Source organism: Prionailurus viverrinus, chromosome D1, assembly GCF_022837055.1.
Source record: "Prionailurus viverrinus isolate Anna chromosome D1, UM_Priviv_1.0, whole genome shotgun sequence".
Classification (NCBI taxonomy): Eukaryota; Metazoa; Chordata; class Mammalia; order Carnivora; family Felidae; genus Prionailurus; species Prionailurus viverrinus.
Genome location: NC_062570.1, coordinates 67,283,678 through 67,299,546, shown reverse-complemented (window position 1 = coordinate 67,299,546; position 15,869 = coordinate 67,283,678). Strand labels below are relative to the sequence as shown.

At 38.0% G+C, this 15,869-nt stretch overlaps 1 protein-coding gene and 1 long non-coding RNA gene across 4 annotated transcripts in view; one reads left to right on the top strand and one right to left on the bottom strand.

Moving 5' to 3' along the window:
• Window positions 1-4,138, bottom strand: part of LOC125176034 (uncharacterized) — a 175,207-nt gene extending 171,069 nt beyond the window's left edge. Inside the window, exon 1 of the long non-coding RNA XR_007156106.1 lies at window positions 3,798-4,138. This is a non-coding gene — a long non-coding RNA (uncharacterized LOC125176034). The remainder of the gene's footprint in view (window positions 1-3,797) is intronic.
• RNF141 (ring finger protein 141) overlaps window positions 1-15,869 on the top strand; it is a 30,503-nt gene that overhangs the window by 2,299 nt on the left and 12,335 nt on the right. Inside the window, exons 1-2 of one of the 3 annotated variants that reach the window (XM_047876755.1) lie at window positions 4,208-4,303; window positions 15,293-15,487. In XM_047876755.1, coding sequence (XP_047732711.1) covers window positions 15,345-15,487 — 143 coding nt within the window. In that variant the 5' untranslated portion in view covers window positions 4,208-4,303; window positions 15,293-15,344. Of the gene's footprint in view, window positions 1-4,207; window positions 4,304-8,697; window positions 8,722-15,292; window positions 15,488-15,869 lie in introns of those variants that run through there. The other 2 variants (XM_047876756.1, XM_047876754.1) reach the window with 2 other exon arrangements.

Here is a 15,869-nt window from a genome sequence, read left to right as displayed (position 1 = left end):
ATTTATACTTGTGGTTTCCTACAAACATTTTCCTGCACCTTTTTTTACATAAGAAAAATAAAGGTTTCCTTTGCCTGCTACAAAATAACTTCATAACTCCTATTTCAGAATTTCTAATCTCTTCTATTACAGCTTTTAAGATAATCTTTATTAATGTCTATGGTTTTATATTTTAATCATTACACTTGTGGAAAGTTAAAAGCTGTAGTGCTTAAAAGAAATTATCTAGAGATGTCAATAATATTAATTTTAAAATATTTTAATCTTGTAGTCTCTCCTATAGTTGCAATCTTCACTACACTCTCTATGAAGTATAAAAAAGGACTGCTTCAATTTTATAAATTGAAAGCAATTTGCACTGATTTTCTGACTCCCAGGCTCAGATTAGGCTGTAATATAAAGCCTTCTAAAATTTAAATAGATATGTTTTCCATCCCAACTTTATTGAGGCAAAATTTGCATATAGTAAACTGCACATGATAAAAGTAGACAATTTGAGAACTTCTGACCAAGTATACGTCTGTGAAACCATCACTACAATCAAGAAAAATAACATGTCTATCACTACAAAAAGTTTTCTCCTTTGTGATACCACCTTCCCATCAATCTCCAGTCCCCATTTTTCATCTTCTTCATCCCACTGATCGCAACCACTGATCTTTTTATCACTATAGTTTGGATTTTCTAGAATTCTATTTCAAAGGAATCATACAGTATGTGTTCCTTTTTTGGTCTGGCTTCTTTCACTCAGAATAATTATTCTGAGATTCATTCACGTTGTTGAGTCTATCAATTGTCCATTCCTTCTCATTGTCAAGCAGTATTCCATTGTGTGAATATACCACAATTTGTTTTTCTTTCACCTGCTGGTGGTCATTTGGGTTGTTTCTAGTTTGGGCCTATCACAAATAATGCTGCAGTGAATACTCATAGTCTTGGTAAATACCTAGGAATGCAATGGGAATCATATGGTAGGTATATGTTTAGCTTTTTAAGAAATGGCCAAATTGTTTTCCAAATTTGTTATATCATTTTATATTCCCAAAATGCACTATATGAAAATTCCAATTGTTCCATATCCTTGCCAATAATTTGTATGATCAGTCTTTTTAATTTTAGCCATTCTGTGACTAGGGTGTGCAGTGATACCTCATTGTACTTCTAATTTGCATTTCCCTAATGTCTAATGATGTTAAGCATCTTCTCATATATTTATTTTGTCATCAATATAACTTCTTTGGTGAAGTGTCTATCTAAATTTGTTGCCCAGGGGCGCCTGGGTGGCTCAGTTGTTTAAGCATCCGACTTTGGCTCAGGTCATGGTCTTGCAGTTTGTGGGTTCAGGCCCCACGTGAGGTTCTGTGCTGACAGCTCAGGGCATGGAGCCTGCTTCAGATTCTGTCTCCCTCTCTCTCTGCTCCTCCCATGCTCATGCTCTATCTCTCACTGTCTCTCAATAAAAAATAAACGTTTAAAAAAATTTTTAAAAAATTTGTTGCCCAGTTTTAAAAATTAGGTTGTCTTCTGAGTTGTAAGAGTTCTTTATATATTGTAGTTAGAAGTCCTTTATTAAATATATGCTTTCCAAACAGTTTCTCCCAGTCTATGGCTTACCTTTTTACTTTCTTAAGTATGTTTTGAAAAAATGTTTTAATTTTGAGAAGGTAAAATTTATCAATTCTTTTCCCTTTTAAGATGCTTTTTGTGCCATGTTTAAAAAATTTTTGCAAAATCCAAGGTAATGTATTTTTTTTCTTATATTCTCATCTATGAGTTATACTTTTAGCTCTTACATTTAGATTTATGATCCATTTTTTAATTTTTTATATGGTATGAGGAAAGGATTGAAATTCTTTTCATTTTTTTGGCATAACTATTCAATTGTTCTAGCACCATTTCTTGAAAATATTATCCTTTCCCCACTGAATTGCCTTGGCATATTTGTTGAAAATCAATTGACTCTGTATGTGTAGGTCTATCCCTGGGCTCTCAATTCTGTTACATTGCTCTATTTATATCTGTCTTCACATCAATACCACACTGTGTTGATTACTGTAACTCTTATAATGTCTTTTTTTTTTTTTTTTGAGAGAGAGAGAGAGAGAGAGAGAGAGAGAGAGAGAGAAAATCTTAAGGATGTGGGGCTCAATCTCACGACCCTGGGATCAAGACCTGAGCTGAATCAAGAGTCAGAGGCTCAATGAACTTGGACATCCAGGCGCCCTTCTTATAATGTCTTGAAATCAAGTATTGTAAGTCCCTCAACTTTGTTTTTCTTGGTCAAAGTTTTGGCTACTCTAGTTCCTTTGCATTTACATATAAAATTTAGAATCAGGTTGATGATTTCTATAAAAAGAATCTGCTATGATTTTTACTGGGCTTGCCTTAAATCTGTAGATCCATTCAGACAGAAATGACATCTTAAAAATATTGAATCTTCTGATCCATGAACATGATGTATCTCTGTATTTAGATCATTAATTTCTCTTGCAATGTTTTACAGTTTTCATATTATGTGTTTCACATCTTTGGTCACATTTATCTCTAGGTTTTTGTGTTTTTGTTTTTGCTGCTAAATGATATTTTAAAAATTTCAACATCCAATTGTTAATTGCTAGTATACAGAAATACAGCTGATTTTTTGTATATTAACTTTGTATCCTGCATCTTTGCGAAACTAATTAGTTCCAGTAGCTTTTTTTTGGTACTATTCCATGGTATTTTTATCTGCAAATACAGTGTTATTCTTCCTTTCCAATCTCTATGCCTTTTATTTCTTTGCCTGGTTTTATTGCACTAAGTAGAACCTCCAATACTATTTTAATTGAAGGAAAATTTTACAGAGAAATATTCCAGACTCCCAGGCCCAGATAAGGCTAAACTACAGAATCTTGCTGAATTTAATTAGATTTTTTTTTTTAATTTACTAAATCATTACTTATAGGCTTAGTTTAGGCTTATCATTATTAGGCTTAGTTTTTCCAAGGTTCATATATTCATCACATGTTCAAATACTGAACAACTATTGCAGGCCAGGTTGTGTGCTAGTTGTCAGGCAGAGAATCCTCGGCACATTCTCCGTAATGTATAAAAGGGGAGTACACGGACAACATGAACCTGGTCCTGATGAAGTCTTACTGAGGCAGTTTACAAGAGTTAAAAGCACAAGCTCATGGTTCAGTCAGTTAGGGTTTGAATACAGCTCTGTTCCTTACTGGTTGGTTGACCCTTGTAAAATTTAACATACTTTCCTGTTTCTTCAACTGTAAAATGAAGGTATTAATAATACCTACTTAACAGGATTGCTGTGAGGATTAAATTAACACCTTTAAAGTACTTGGAATAGGGCTTCTTCTATGGTCAATAGCTATTATTAGAGGGAAGGATTAATTCTTCACGGTTTAAAACTACAAATAACTGATACACAAATGTCCAAACATTAAGAATCATAAGTAGTTTAATTTACCTGCTAAGTAGTTTAATTTAGTTTAATCTATCGTAAGTAATTTAAACCTGGGTTTAAGTCCTTGCTCTGCTGTTCACTGGCCGTGTGACTTTGAACAAACCACTTAAACAAGAGCAATGCCTGTAAGGTGACTTGTATAGTATTTTGCACACAACAGATGCTTAATGGGCAGCAATAATATCACAGCATGTGTTCATAAGAATTGCTGCCATTTATTAGGGCTTACCGTGTGGGACCCAGTGCTAATTACTTTCCATATAGCTTTTTTTGCTTCTCAACCTAGCTAGGTGAGTATAATTGGCCCCATCACATGGTAAAGTAACAAGATTACCTTTGTGTAGCTATGACCAGTGGGAGGCCTAACAAGTGGTGGCTTGGAATCCAACCCTTCACCAAACCCGGGTTCTACAGTGCGGCCTTTGTCAACAGCTGGGCGGGCCCCCGACAGCCGCTCGGGAGGTGGCGTCAGGAGGCGGCAGTCGGCCAGGCGGGAGCAAAGGCCACCTCACCTCACCGAGCCTCTAGGAGCCCGCCAGGCGAGGCTTCTCCTGCCTCCTCTTGGGCTCGGCCCCCTCCTGGGGCGTCACCCTCTCAGATGGCCTCCGGGCCTCGAACGTCAAAGATCCTCAGGCTGAGCGGCACGCCGCAGCCGGAACAGGAGCGGAGGGCTGGAGTCAGTGACTGCGCACTGTTTCCAAAAACGCTCTGGGGGCGGGGCTTCTGCGTCACTGAGGTGCGACCCAGTCGCAGCCCGGCCCGCGTCGCCGCCGCTGTGGGTCTGAGCTGCGGGCTGAGGTGGAGCTGCTGCCGCCGGTAGCGCGTTGCCTTGAGCCAGGGGTGAGCTGCTTCGTGCTGTCCTTTCTCCGTTTCCCTTCCTTGTTGCCCCAAGACCCCGGGGCTGGGAGGAGAAACACCGGCTGGTCCTCCACTGTCAAGCCGGCCTCAGTGGGGCGAGAGGCCCGGCCCCGCCATCCTTCTAGGCCTCGGTTTAGGGCGCAGGGCTGGTTTGGGAGGCCCTTCTGCGGACGCTGCGTACCCAACCCGGCAGTTTCCAGTGGCCAGAAGTGCAGATGGTTGTCCAGTGGGAGGGGTGGTTCTGGACAACTAGGAGAGGGTTTGTCCTTCTCGAGCCGGAAACTGCTTTTGAATATTGCCGCCGGCGCAGTCAAGTGGGCCAGCGGAAATAGCTGTTGGTTAAACGTGCAGGTGCGCTTGAGGAGGGACCGAGGCAGCTAGGATGGCCAGAGGGTGGTGGGTGCGTAAACACACCGGTGCTGCAGAAACCTTGTGTGCCCCTGCCGCATTGGGCACCTCAGGTTAGAAACCCTTGCCTGGGGCGATAGTTCAGAAAAGGCCAAGTCGATCTGCTTAGCCGGCCTTCTATTGCTAAATTAGCTTACACTGTCCATCTTCCCAAAAGGCTTGCCTTGTCGAACCAGCTACCTTGACCCCGTCTGAGACAAAAAGTTTCCTTTCTAATAACTGTAGTAACTACTCCTGGAAAGAAAGCCTTCTGTGGTAGCTTTTGCAGTGACTTCTTCTGTTATTTGTATCGTGTTACAAATGTGGATTTACTGCTATTATTCAAATTTATCCCTAGCCCCTTTATTAAATATCAGTGTACATTCAAATTCCGACCCTGTCCTAGTTCATGCTGCCAAATGATTTATTTAGTTCTTTCCTCTGGCGTATTTATAAAGCTGCCTTAACACTTCCTATGGTTTGTAAGTCTTAGATCTTCTGCATAAAGTTATTTTCCACCTCTCTTCCGCCCATTTTTGCTAAAAGATGAGCTCCATCCATTCAGAATTTCATGCGGGGTATGGGGTGCCATGGATCAACGATCCTAAATCAGTAACCTGTGTATTGAAGTCACTCCTAAGAAGTGATGCTTTCTGAATTCAGAACTCAAAAGAAGTATGGGTTTTTCTCCTTTCCTTTGATTCTGACTGCAGTTTCTTTCTTTTTCTTGTTTTTTTTTATTTTTATTTTTTAACTTGTACTTATTTTTTGAGACACAAAGAGCATGAGCGGAGGAAGGGCAGAGAGAGAGGGAGACACAGAATCCGAAACAGGCTCCAGGCTCTGAGCGTCAGCACAGAGCCCAATGCGGGGCTAAAACTCAGGAACTGTGAGATCATGACCTGGGCCGAAGTCAGACTTTAACTGATTGAGCTTACCCCTGCCTGACTGCAGTTTCTAAATAGTTTCCTCTGGAATATGATTGTATGTCTCCAAAATGTCCTGTCATTTGGTGTAAGTGAACTTTATATTTAATGTGTGTAGCCTGATCCTTCTTAGTTCATGTCTAAACGCTTCGCAGACTTCCCTTCCCCTTCTCCCAAAAAGGCAGGGAAGGTCCAGAGAGAATGCTTACAAGTCTAGTTAGTGTATTTTTCCAAATATGAAATGTGTTTAGTAAACACAACAGTGCTATCAAAAATCCAGTCTTAATCTCAAGTACTCTCTTTTGTAGTTTTTCTTTCTATATATATTTTTTTCTAATTAAGATCTTTGAGCCCAGAACAAGCATTCCAGCTTCTATAGTAACTAGTATAATTGTTTCCTTATGTATCCATCATAGCTACTGTTAATTTCTTATCTTGCAGAACAGCTGATATCTGCTTATAGATGTAGAGTTTGAGTAAGCAGTGAGTAACAAAGTAAATAGTATCTTTAGGGATCTAGTTTTTGGAACTTAGTTTTTATCACTGATCTTAAAGCTGACTTAATGAAAGTAGTTGATGATTATTATTTTTGTAAGTAAGGAAGTTGATACAAAAATTCATGGAGAATAGGCTTCAGAGAGGTTTTCTAAATACTACAGTACTTGTCAACTAGTCATTTTACTGTACTTTCAGGCTTTTAAACTTTGCTTTAATCCTTTTATTAATGGATACAGTTTAAATGTTCATGGAGGTTTTCCTTTGTTTTGGTTTTTGTTTTGCCAGGTGCTCATGATGTGATTTTTATATCTTTGTAATGAATATTTGAACTACAACAATTCATTTGTTAGAAAAAGAAGTGATCAAGTGTATGTTACCACCCACTAGAGAATGTGGCATTTTTGGAATCCTTGATATTCTTATGAGTTTCAAAATAACATTTGTTCTTTATTTAGAAAATCCTTGAAATGTTTTTTTGAAAGCACATTACAGGCATACCTTGGAGATATTGCAGGTTCAGTAACAGACCACCACAGTAAAGCAAATATTGCAGTAAAGTGAGTCAAGTGAATGTTTTGGTTTCCCAGTGCATATAAAAGTTATGTTTACACTATACTGTAGTCTATTAAGTGCGCAACAGTATTATGCCTAAAAAAACAATATACATACCTTAATTTTAAAAAATACTTTATTGTGGGAGTGAAGTTTGCCTCATCAATTTACTCTTTCATGAGTGATTTCTTTCTGGCATGTAGTGTTATTTGGTAGCATTTTACGCACAGTGGAACTTCTTTCAAAATTGGAGTCAATTTTCAAATTTACTTTCAAATTGACTTCTCAAATCCTTCACTGCTTTACCAACTAAATTTATATAATATTCTAAATCCTTTGTTTTCATTTAAGCAATCTTCACAACATCTTCACCAGAGATGGATTTTATCTCAAGAAACCAATGTCTTTGCTCATCCATAAGAAGCAACTCCTCATCCTTTAAAGTTTTATCATGAGATTGCAGTGATTCAGTCATATCTTCAGGCTCCACTTCTAATTTTCATTCTCTTGCTCTTTCTACCACATCTGCAGTTCTTTCCTCCACTGAAGTCTTGAACCCCTCAAAGTCATCCGTGAGAGTTGGAATCAACTTCTTAAAAATTTCTGTTCATATTGATATTTTCATCTCTTGTCATGAATCATGAATGTTCTTAATGGCATCTAGAATGGTGAATCATTTCCAGAAGATTTTCAGTTGGCTTTGCCCAAATCCATCAGAGGAATCACTATCTGTGATAGCTATAGCCTTACAAAATGTTAGTTAGACTTGAAATTACCCCTTGATCCATGGGCTGCAGAATGGATGTTGTGTTAGCAGACATGAAAACAACATTAATCTCATTGTACATCTCTAACAGTGCTTTTGGGTGACCAGGTGCATTGTCAGTGAGCAGTAATAATTTGAAAGTAATCTTTTTTTTCTGAGCAGTATGTCTCAACTGTGGGCTTAAAATATTCAGTAAGCCATGTTGTAAACAGATGTGCTATTATCCAGGCTTGAGCACACGCAGAGTAGATTTAGCATAATTCTTAAGGGCCCTGGGTTAATCCGAACGGTAAATGAGCATTGGCTTCAGTGTAAAGTCACCAGCTGCATTAGCCCCTAAAAAGAGAGTCAGCCTGTCCTTTGAAGCTTTGAAGCCAGGTTTTGACTTCTCCTTTCTATCCATGAAAAAATCCTAATGACGTCTTCTCCCAATAGAAGACTGTTTCATCTACATTGAAAATCTGTTGTTTAGGGGCACCTGGGTGGCTCAGTCAGTTGAGCATCCAACTCTTGATTTCAGCTCAGGTCATGATCCCAGGGTCATGGGATTGAGAGCCCTGCATCAGGCTGCATGCTGAGTATGGAGCCTACTTAGGATTCTCCCCACCCCCCTCCTCAATCTCCCTCTCTCCCCCTCTCCCCCTCTCCCCCTCTCCCCCCTCCCTCCCCCCCAACTCCCTCCCCTCCTCTCCCCAGCTGATGTCCACTCTTTCTAAAATAAAACAATTAAAGAAAAAAAAAGAAATCTGTTGTTTAGTGTAGCCACCTTCATTACTAATCTTAGCTGGATCTTCTGGACAACTCACTGCAACTTCTATATAAGCATTTGCTGCTTTACCTTGCACTTTTATGTTACAGAGATGGCTTCTTTCCTTAAACCTCATGAACCAACCTCTGCTAGCTTCAAACTTCTGCAGCTTCCTCACAACATTCAGCCTTCACAGAATTGAAGTGAGTTAGAGCCATGCTCTGGATTAGGTTTTGGCTTAAGAGAATGGTGTGCCTGGTTTGGTCCTCTATCCAGACCACTCAAACTTTCTCCATATCTGCAATATGGCTTTAAAAAAAATTTTTTTTTTAATGTTTATTTATTTTTGACACAGAGACAGAGCATGAGCAGGGGAGGAGCAGAGAGAGAGGGAGACACAGAATCCGAGGCAGGCTCCAGGCTCTGAGCTGTCAGCACAGAGCCCGATGCAGGGCTTGAACTCATAAGCTGTGAGATCATGACCTGAGCCGAAGTTGGACGCTTAACCGACTGAGCCACCCAGGTGCCCCTCTGCAATATGGCTTTTTAATTTTCTTATTGTTTGTGTTTTCACTGGAATAGCGCTTTTTAACTTCTTTCAAGAACTTTTCTTTTGCATTCACAATTTGGCTAACTGGTGCAAGCAGCCTAGCTTTTGGACCATTTCAGCTTTCAACATGCCTTCCTTACTAAGCTAATCAGTTCTTGCTTTTGACTTAAAGTGAGAGATGTGTGACTCTTCCTTTCACTTAAACACTTTGAGGCCATTGTAGGGTTAGTAATTGGCCTAATTTCAATATTGTTGTGTCTCAGGGAATAGGGAAGCTTGTGGAGAAGGAAAGAGATGGGAACTGCTTGTCAATGGAGCAGTCTGAATATACACAACATTTATCAGTTAAGTTTGCTATCTCATATGGGTGCAGTTCATAGCACCCCAAAACAATTACAATAGTAACATCAAAGATCACTGATCACAGATTACCATAACAAATATAATAAGAAGAAAGTTTGAAAAATTGCAAGAATTACTAAAATGTTACATGAAAAAATGAAGTCAGCAAATGCTATTGGAAACATGGCACCCATAGACTTGCTCCATGCAGGGTTACCACAAACCTTCAACCTGGGAAAGAAAAAAAAGAGGCAATATTTGTGAAGCACAATAAAGGTGTATGCAATAAAAATAAAACAAGGTGTGCCTTTATTATCCTGCTAGAAAGGCAGGTGGCATTAATTATAGATGGCATAATAGTATGAGAACTGCTAGTTCCTTAAGAACTTAAAAAAAATATTTCTTTAATGTTTATTTTTGAGAGAAAGACAGAGAATGAGCGGGGGAAGGGCAGAGAGAGAGAGGGAAACACAGAACTTGAAGCAGGCTCCAGGCTCTGAGCGGTCAGAACAGAGCCCGAAGCAGGGCTTGAACTCATGAACCATGAGATCATGACCTGAGCCAAAATCAGACACTCAACCGACTGAGTCACCCAGGCGCCCCTCTTTAAGAACTTTTGATGGGAGATTTATCTTGTACTGAGTTCTATGCCAGTGGTTTGTACAAATTATGTTCCTATGCTATACTACTGTGCCCTGTCTAGAGGGAGTTATTTGGTACTATCAAATAATGAATATTTTTCAATTCATGTACACATTAAATTAGTGATGAATTTTTACAATTTTATTTTTTTCATGTATTTTAAAAATTTAAACTTCTTTCCAAGTTATGACTAGATGAATGAACAAGTTAGTCAAAAGAATACTAAGTGAACAATAATTTTTAAAAAATCTGTCAACAATATTTACTGTATCTGTTCATAAACATTTATTGTATGCTTATGTATCTACCAGAAGAGAGAACACAGCCGCTATCCTCAGGAAGCTCACAGAGGGGGATGGTCAAGTGACCTAACTGATGATGTGTGCTATTTTATAAAAGAATGTGCAGAGTCACCGAAGAGGGACACTGAAAAACCTATGGCGGGTGACTCGAGGATGGCCACAACAGACTGTTTTTGTGAATATCTGTCCTTGGTTTTGGTTTTATAATGCATATAGATCACAGAATCATATATTTATGTTAGTGATGGACATTAATATTTATCATTATTATCCTTATTTTATGGTATTCAAAATGAACTGTAAATTCTAGGCCCTATCCACTGAACCAGGGTGAGAACCACTGCCCAGACTCTCTTAGTGTCTAGTGTTGCCTTTTAATCAGAGGAGTTAGTGAGGCATCTGGATGGCTCAGTTGGTCAAGCATCCAACTTCAGCTCAGATCATGATCTCACAGCTCATGAGTTTGAGCCCCAAGTGGAGCTCAGTGCTGACAGCTCAGAGCCTGGAGCCTGCTTCAGATTCTGTGTCTCCCTCTCTCTCTGGCCCTCCCCTGCTGGTTAGTTTTCTCTCTCTCTCTCTCATTCTCTCTCTCTCTCTCTCAGAAATAAACATTAAAAAAATTAATCAGAGGAGTTAGTGATTAGGTTTTCCAGATACCAAGTGCAATTACAGGATAGCAAGTTAATATGCTGCATCAAATTAAAAACCTTATTCAGAGTTAGGGCATCAAATCAAAACTATTCAGAAACAAAAGGGACCATTTTCTTACTCAATAAATAAGTGACTAAAGCTTCTTTTTAAATATCTGGTTGGTGGGCACATTGGTTAAATTATCATTAAATGCTTTATACTAAATATTAAGATCGTGTATTTCAAAAGTTTAATTTTTTCTTTGTTAAGTAATATAGGTGTAATTTAAAGTTTTCAGTCCGGTTGGTTAGAATTTTTTATTGCATTTTGATTGGATTGGTACAGGAAAGCTAGAGGGAATTTAAGCTTCACTTTAGGAATGAAATATTAGGTTAGGAGTCACCTACTCTATTTCTCACCCAAGCAAACATCTTTTCTAAAACACTCATTAGATGAACTTCTAATCTTTATTTAAACACTTCCACACTTCCAATGAAAACAAGCTCGCATACATTACAAGACAGCCCTTAATACTTCTGGATAATTGTGGATGATAGAAATTTCTTATTTGACCTGAAGTTTGCCTAATTCACACTTATAGGCCAGTATTTTCACTGTAATTATATAAATCTTACTCTTGTACATGAAATCTCTTTAAATGTTTGAACAAACCTATTGGTTGTTACTGAATTATGCTTATCTAGAATAAATCACTTTGTTTCCTTTGCTAGATCCATAACATCTTGTATACTGTCTCAGGTATGTTCAAATGATTAATGCCCTTTAAAAATGTGTGCTTAGAGCTGATTACAGAACTACAATGTGGTGGACCCATTACAGAGAACAATAGGACTAGGGTCTTGCTTTGGACATCTGCTTCTAGCAAGAGTTTGGGATTATCTTAATATCTTTTTTGTCCTTATTTACTGTTGGCTTATTTTGACTGAAACTCTCAGACTTTTTATATTTTTTTAACGGCTTTTAAGCACATCTTAGCTTTGTGTTTTTTGTGCAATTGGCTTTTCAAAAAATATTAAGGATTTAACTTTGTCATATTTGAAATAATTTATTCCATTTCAGAAAATCATTATCTATTTCAGTCTTAATCCTAGTCTTCAGTGGACATTATTCATTAATACCAATTTTAGCCATCCACAGGTTGGACAGGCATGCAGGCTTGTCTTCAGGTCGTCTCTTGATACCAGTCTCCCTCTCCCTCTCCCTCTGCCTCTGCTTTAGTCACTCTAGCCTTTTTTTTATTGACTCAAACGTACAATGTTCCTTCCTCCATTACACACTTTCTATAACTTCTGCCTGGAATGGCCTTTCCTTTCCATTCCTCTGTCCCTCTTCTTAAATCAAATGTTGTCTGTGCATGACTTCCCTGACACAATACTACATCAAGCCTCCCTTTTATAGGCTTTTGTAGCACCCTGTACTTGTTTGGCTTAGTTCTTCTCATTTTATAATTATGTATTTAATGGTGTGATTGTTGTCTCTTCCCCACTGTATCAAATGCTCCATCATGGCAAGAAACATGTTTCTTTCACTCACTGTTGTATCTCCATGGCCTTAAAAAGACTGTGGTAACACAGTGGCTTCCTAACACCTGTTTACAACCATTGGCTCCTAATGATATTTCACATGTTTAAATTAGAACAGGAAAAATAAGGACAATAGTGCATGTGTATATACGTAGTATACATCAGTGTGAAGTTACTGCCTTCTTGGGAAGGACTTTTATTTATTTACTTAGTTATTTAAAATTTTTTTTAACATTTTTATTTATTATTGAGAGACAGAGGATGAGCATGGGAGGGGCAGAGAGAGGAGGAGACACAGAATCCGAAGCAGGCTCCAGGCTCTGAGCTGTCAGCACAGAGCCCGACGTGGGGCTCAAATTCGTAAATGGCGAGATCATGACCTGAGCCAAAGTCGACGCTTAACCAACTGAGCCACCTAGGCGCCCCTGTTCTTCTAACTTTATATTACAAAACAAACAAACAAACAAAACAACCCTGTAAGCTATGTCACTTTGTTACTTTAACCTCTCTTTGCTTGTTTCCATAACTATTCTATTTCTTCATCTATAAAATGGTTATTATGGGAATTTGAATGACTGAAGTCCTTTTTTTTCTTTTTAAGTTTATTTTGAGAGAGAGAGAGAGAAGGGGAACTAGCGGGGGAGGGGCAGAGGGAGTGGGGGACAGAGGATCTGAAGCAGGCTCTTTGCTGTGAGCAAAGAGCCAGATGTGGGGCTCAAACTCACAAACTGTGAGATCATGACCCGAGTCGAAGTCGGGCGCCACCTAGGTCCCCCTGACTGAATTCCTGAATATATGTAGAGTGCTCAGAAGATTGTGTTACACAATGGAAGTGATCAAAAGTATTAGCTGCTTTTACTATTAGTAGTAGTAGTATTTGTGTTGAATAGGGATTTTCATATTAAGTGACAGAGTAAGACAGCATAGACAGACTTTATTTTCTGTTTCAACCATATTCTCAGTACTTGATATTCTGATTAATCATTATTTACCAAAGAAAAAAACTTTGCAGAATAAACACATTCAACTCTTCTCTAGCCACAATTCATAGAATTACATCTTTCAAGACTTTAGAGTAATTATTAAATGTTTTGTGATTACAGGGGTGCCTGGGTGGCTCAGTCGGTTGGGTGTCCAACTTTGGCTCAGGTCATGATCTCACGGTTCGTGGGTTTGAGCCCCGCGTCAGGCTCTGTGCTGACAGCTCAGAGCCTGAGGCTGCTTCGGATTCTGCGTCTCCCTCTCTCTGACCCTCCCTTGCTCGCACTTGGTCTCTCTCTATCTCTCTCAAAAATAAATAAACATTAAAAAAAAGTTATAAATGTTTTGTGATTACATTTTTAAGTCATTTCAATAACTTATTGATCTATACTGCTAGTAGATTATTAAAGGAGTGATCCAGCCTTTCAACTAAAATATCACCTTCATACTTAGAAAACAAGTTATATAAACTTTAAGTTTAAAACACCTGGTGGGCACCTGCATGGCTCAGTTGGTTGAGTGTCTGACTTGAGCTCAGGTTATGATCTCATGGTTCTTGAGTTCGAGCCCCATGTTGGGCTCTGTGCAGACAGCTCAGAGTCTGGAGCCTGCTTTGGATTCCGTGTCTTCCTCTCTCTGCCCATCCCCTGCTCGTGCTCTCTCTCTCTCTCTCTCAAAAATAAATTAAAAAAAAATTTTTTTTAAACATTAAAACACCTGGAGAAGTTAGATAGCAAAAGTGCTATCTTTTCTAAGCCGTGTTTAATTTGCATATATTTTATAATTAAAAATTAAGTTGCACATTTACAAATAAAGTATTTCAACAAATGTTATTTGGCTGATATAATTGTATCATGATTATGTATCTTGGTATATCAGTGATTAAAAATATGAGTACTAGAAAGTGAAATAAGAGAAGGATAAATATATGATTTCACTCACATGTGGAATTTAAGAAACAAAACAGATGAACATAGGGGAAGGGAAGGAAAAATAAGATAAAAACAGAGAGGGACGCAAACTATAAGAAATTCTTAAATACAGAGAACTGAAGGTTGCTGGAGGGGAGATAGGTAGGGGGATGAGCTAAATATGTGATGGGCATTGAGGAGGGCACTTATTGGGATGAGCATTGGTTGTTATATGTAAGTGGTGAATCACTAAATTCTACTCCTGAAACTGTTATTACACTATATGTTAACTAACCTGGATTTAAATAAAATTTTAAAAAATAACTATGTTAGTATTTTGCATTTGTGTGCTAGGCACTGGTGATGTATGGAAGTGTTGAATCACTGTTTTGTACACCTGAAACTAATATTACACTGTATGTTAACTAGAATTTAAATAAAAACTTTAAAAAATATATGAGCACTAGAATCTGAAAAACATGAGTTCAAAGTTCACCTCGGTCACTTACCATTTAATTTTAGATAAGTTACTTAGCTCTACTTCCTTATCTGTAAAAATAAGAATATAATAATGCCTCGCCCTTAAGGTTGTTGTAAGAAATAAATGAGGTAATATGGGAAGCTCTTAGGTAAGAGTCTGACATGTGGTAAGTAGTCAGTAAATGTCCTTTGAAAATTATACGTATAAACAAGCTTCCTATTATATACAAGCACTTAAATGCCTCTGTGTGTGTGTGTGTGTGTGTGTAATTTTTTTTTTTAATTTTATTGTTTATTTACTTATTTTGAGAGAGAGAGAGAGCACAGTCATGCACTCCCATCAGTCAGGGCTCAATCTCACAAATCATGAGATCGTGACCTGAGCCAAAATCAAGAGTTGGAAACTTAACCAACTGAGCCACTCAGTTGTGATGGTTTTTGAGTTGACAAAATTATAGGAATTGGAAGTTCACCACCCTACCAATAACATAAGTGAATCTTGTTTTTTCATTTAGTTATATGATCTTAAAAATAGAAATATAAATCTTTACTTTAAAAATATAATTGTTTAAATAAATTCCACCTTAGACTTGTTTAAGTTTACTGAACCCTCACTTAAAGGTATTCCTAGTTTTTCTTATTTTCTTGAAGGGATGGGTATATTGCTGTTTTTATAGTATATATGAAAGTAACTTTTATATATATTTGACAGATAACTATGTGAAGCAACACTGTTTCTGGATTTCAAAAGACATCATTTCATCATGGGACAGCAAATTTCGGATCAGACACAGTTGGTTCTTAGCAAGTTACCAGAAAAAGTAGCAAAACATGTCATATTGGTTCGAGAAAGTGGCTCCTTAACTTATGAAGAATTTCTTGGGAGAGTAGCTGAACTTAATGATATGTAAGGCTTGCTCTTTTTCATTTTATTTTTCCTCCCTGACCTATGCCCCATATGCCATGACTGTCTGAGAAGTAACCAGAAATATTGATTGGTAAGACTGAATGTTTTCAGCTGCAGCAGTTAGCAAATATTTATTGAGTGCCTACTACAAGATTTTCTATGTGGCTATTTTAAAATATATAACAGGAACAAAAGAGACCAAAGGAACTTAAAACTGGATTTTGAACATAGGCTTATAAATCAATTCTTGTTTGAAACACCTAAAGGTTTACGTAAACAGAAGAGAGTAAGAATAAGCCAATTAGTCACTCTAGAGAAAGGTTCCGAGGATAGTCAAAGGGCAGTCAGGTTTCTATACATCAGCCAATTCATCTGGTTAATA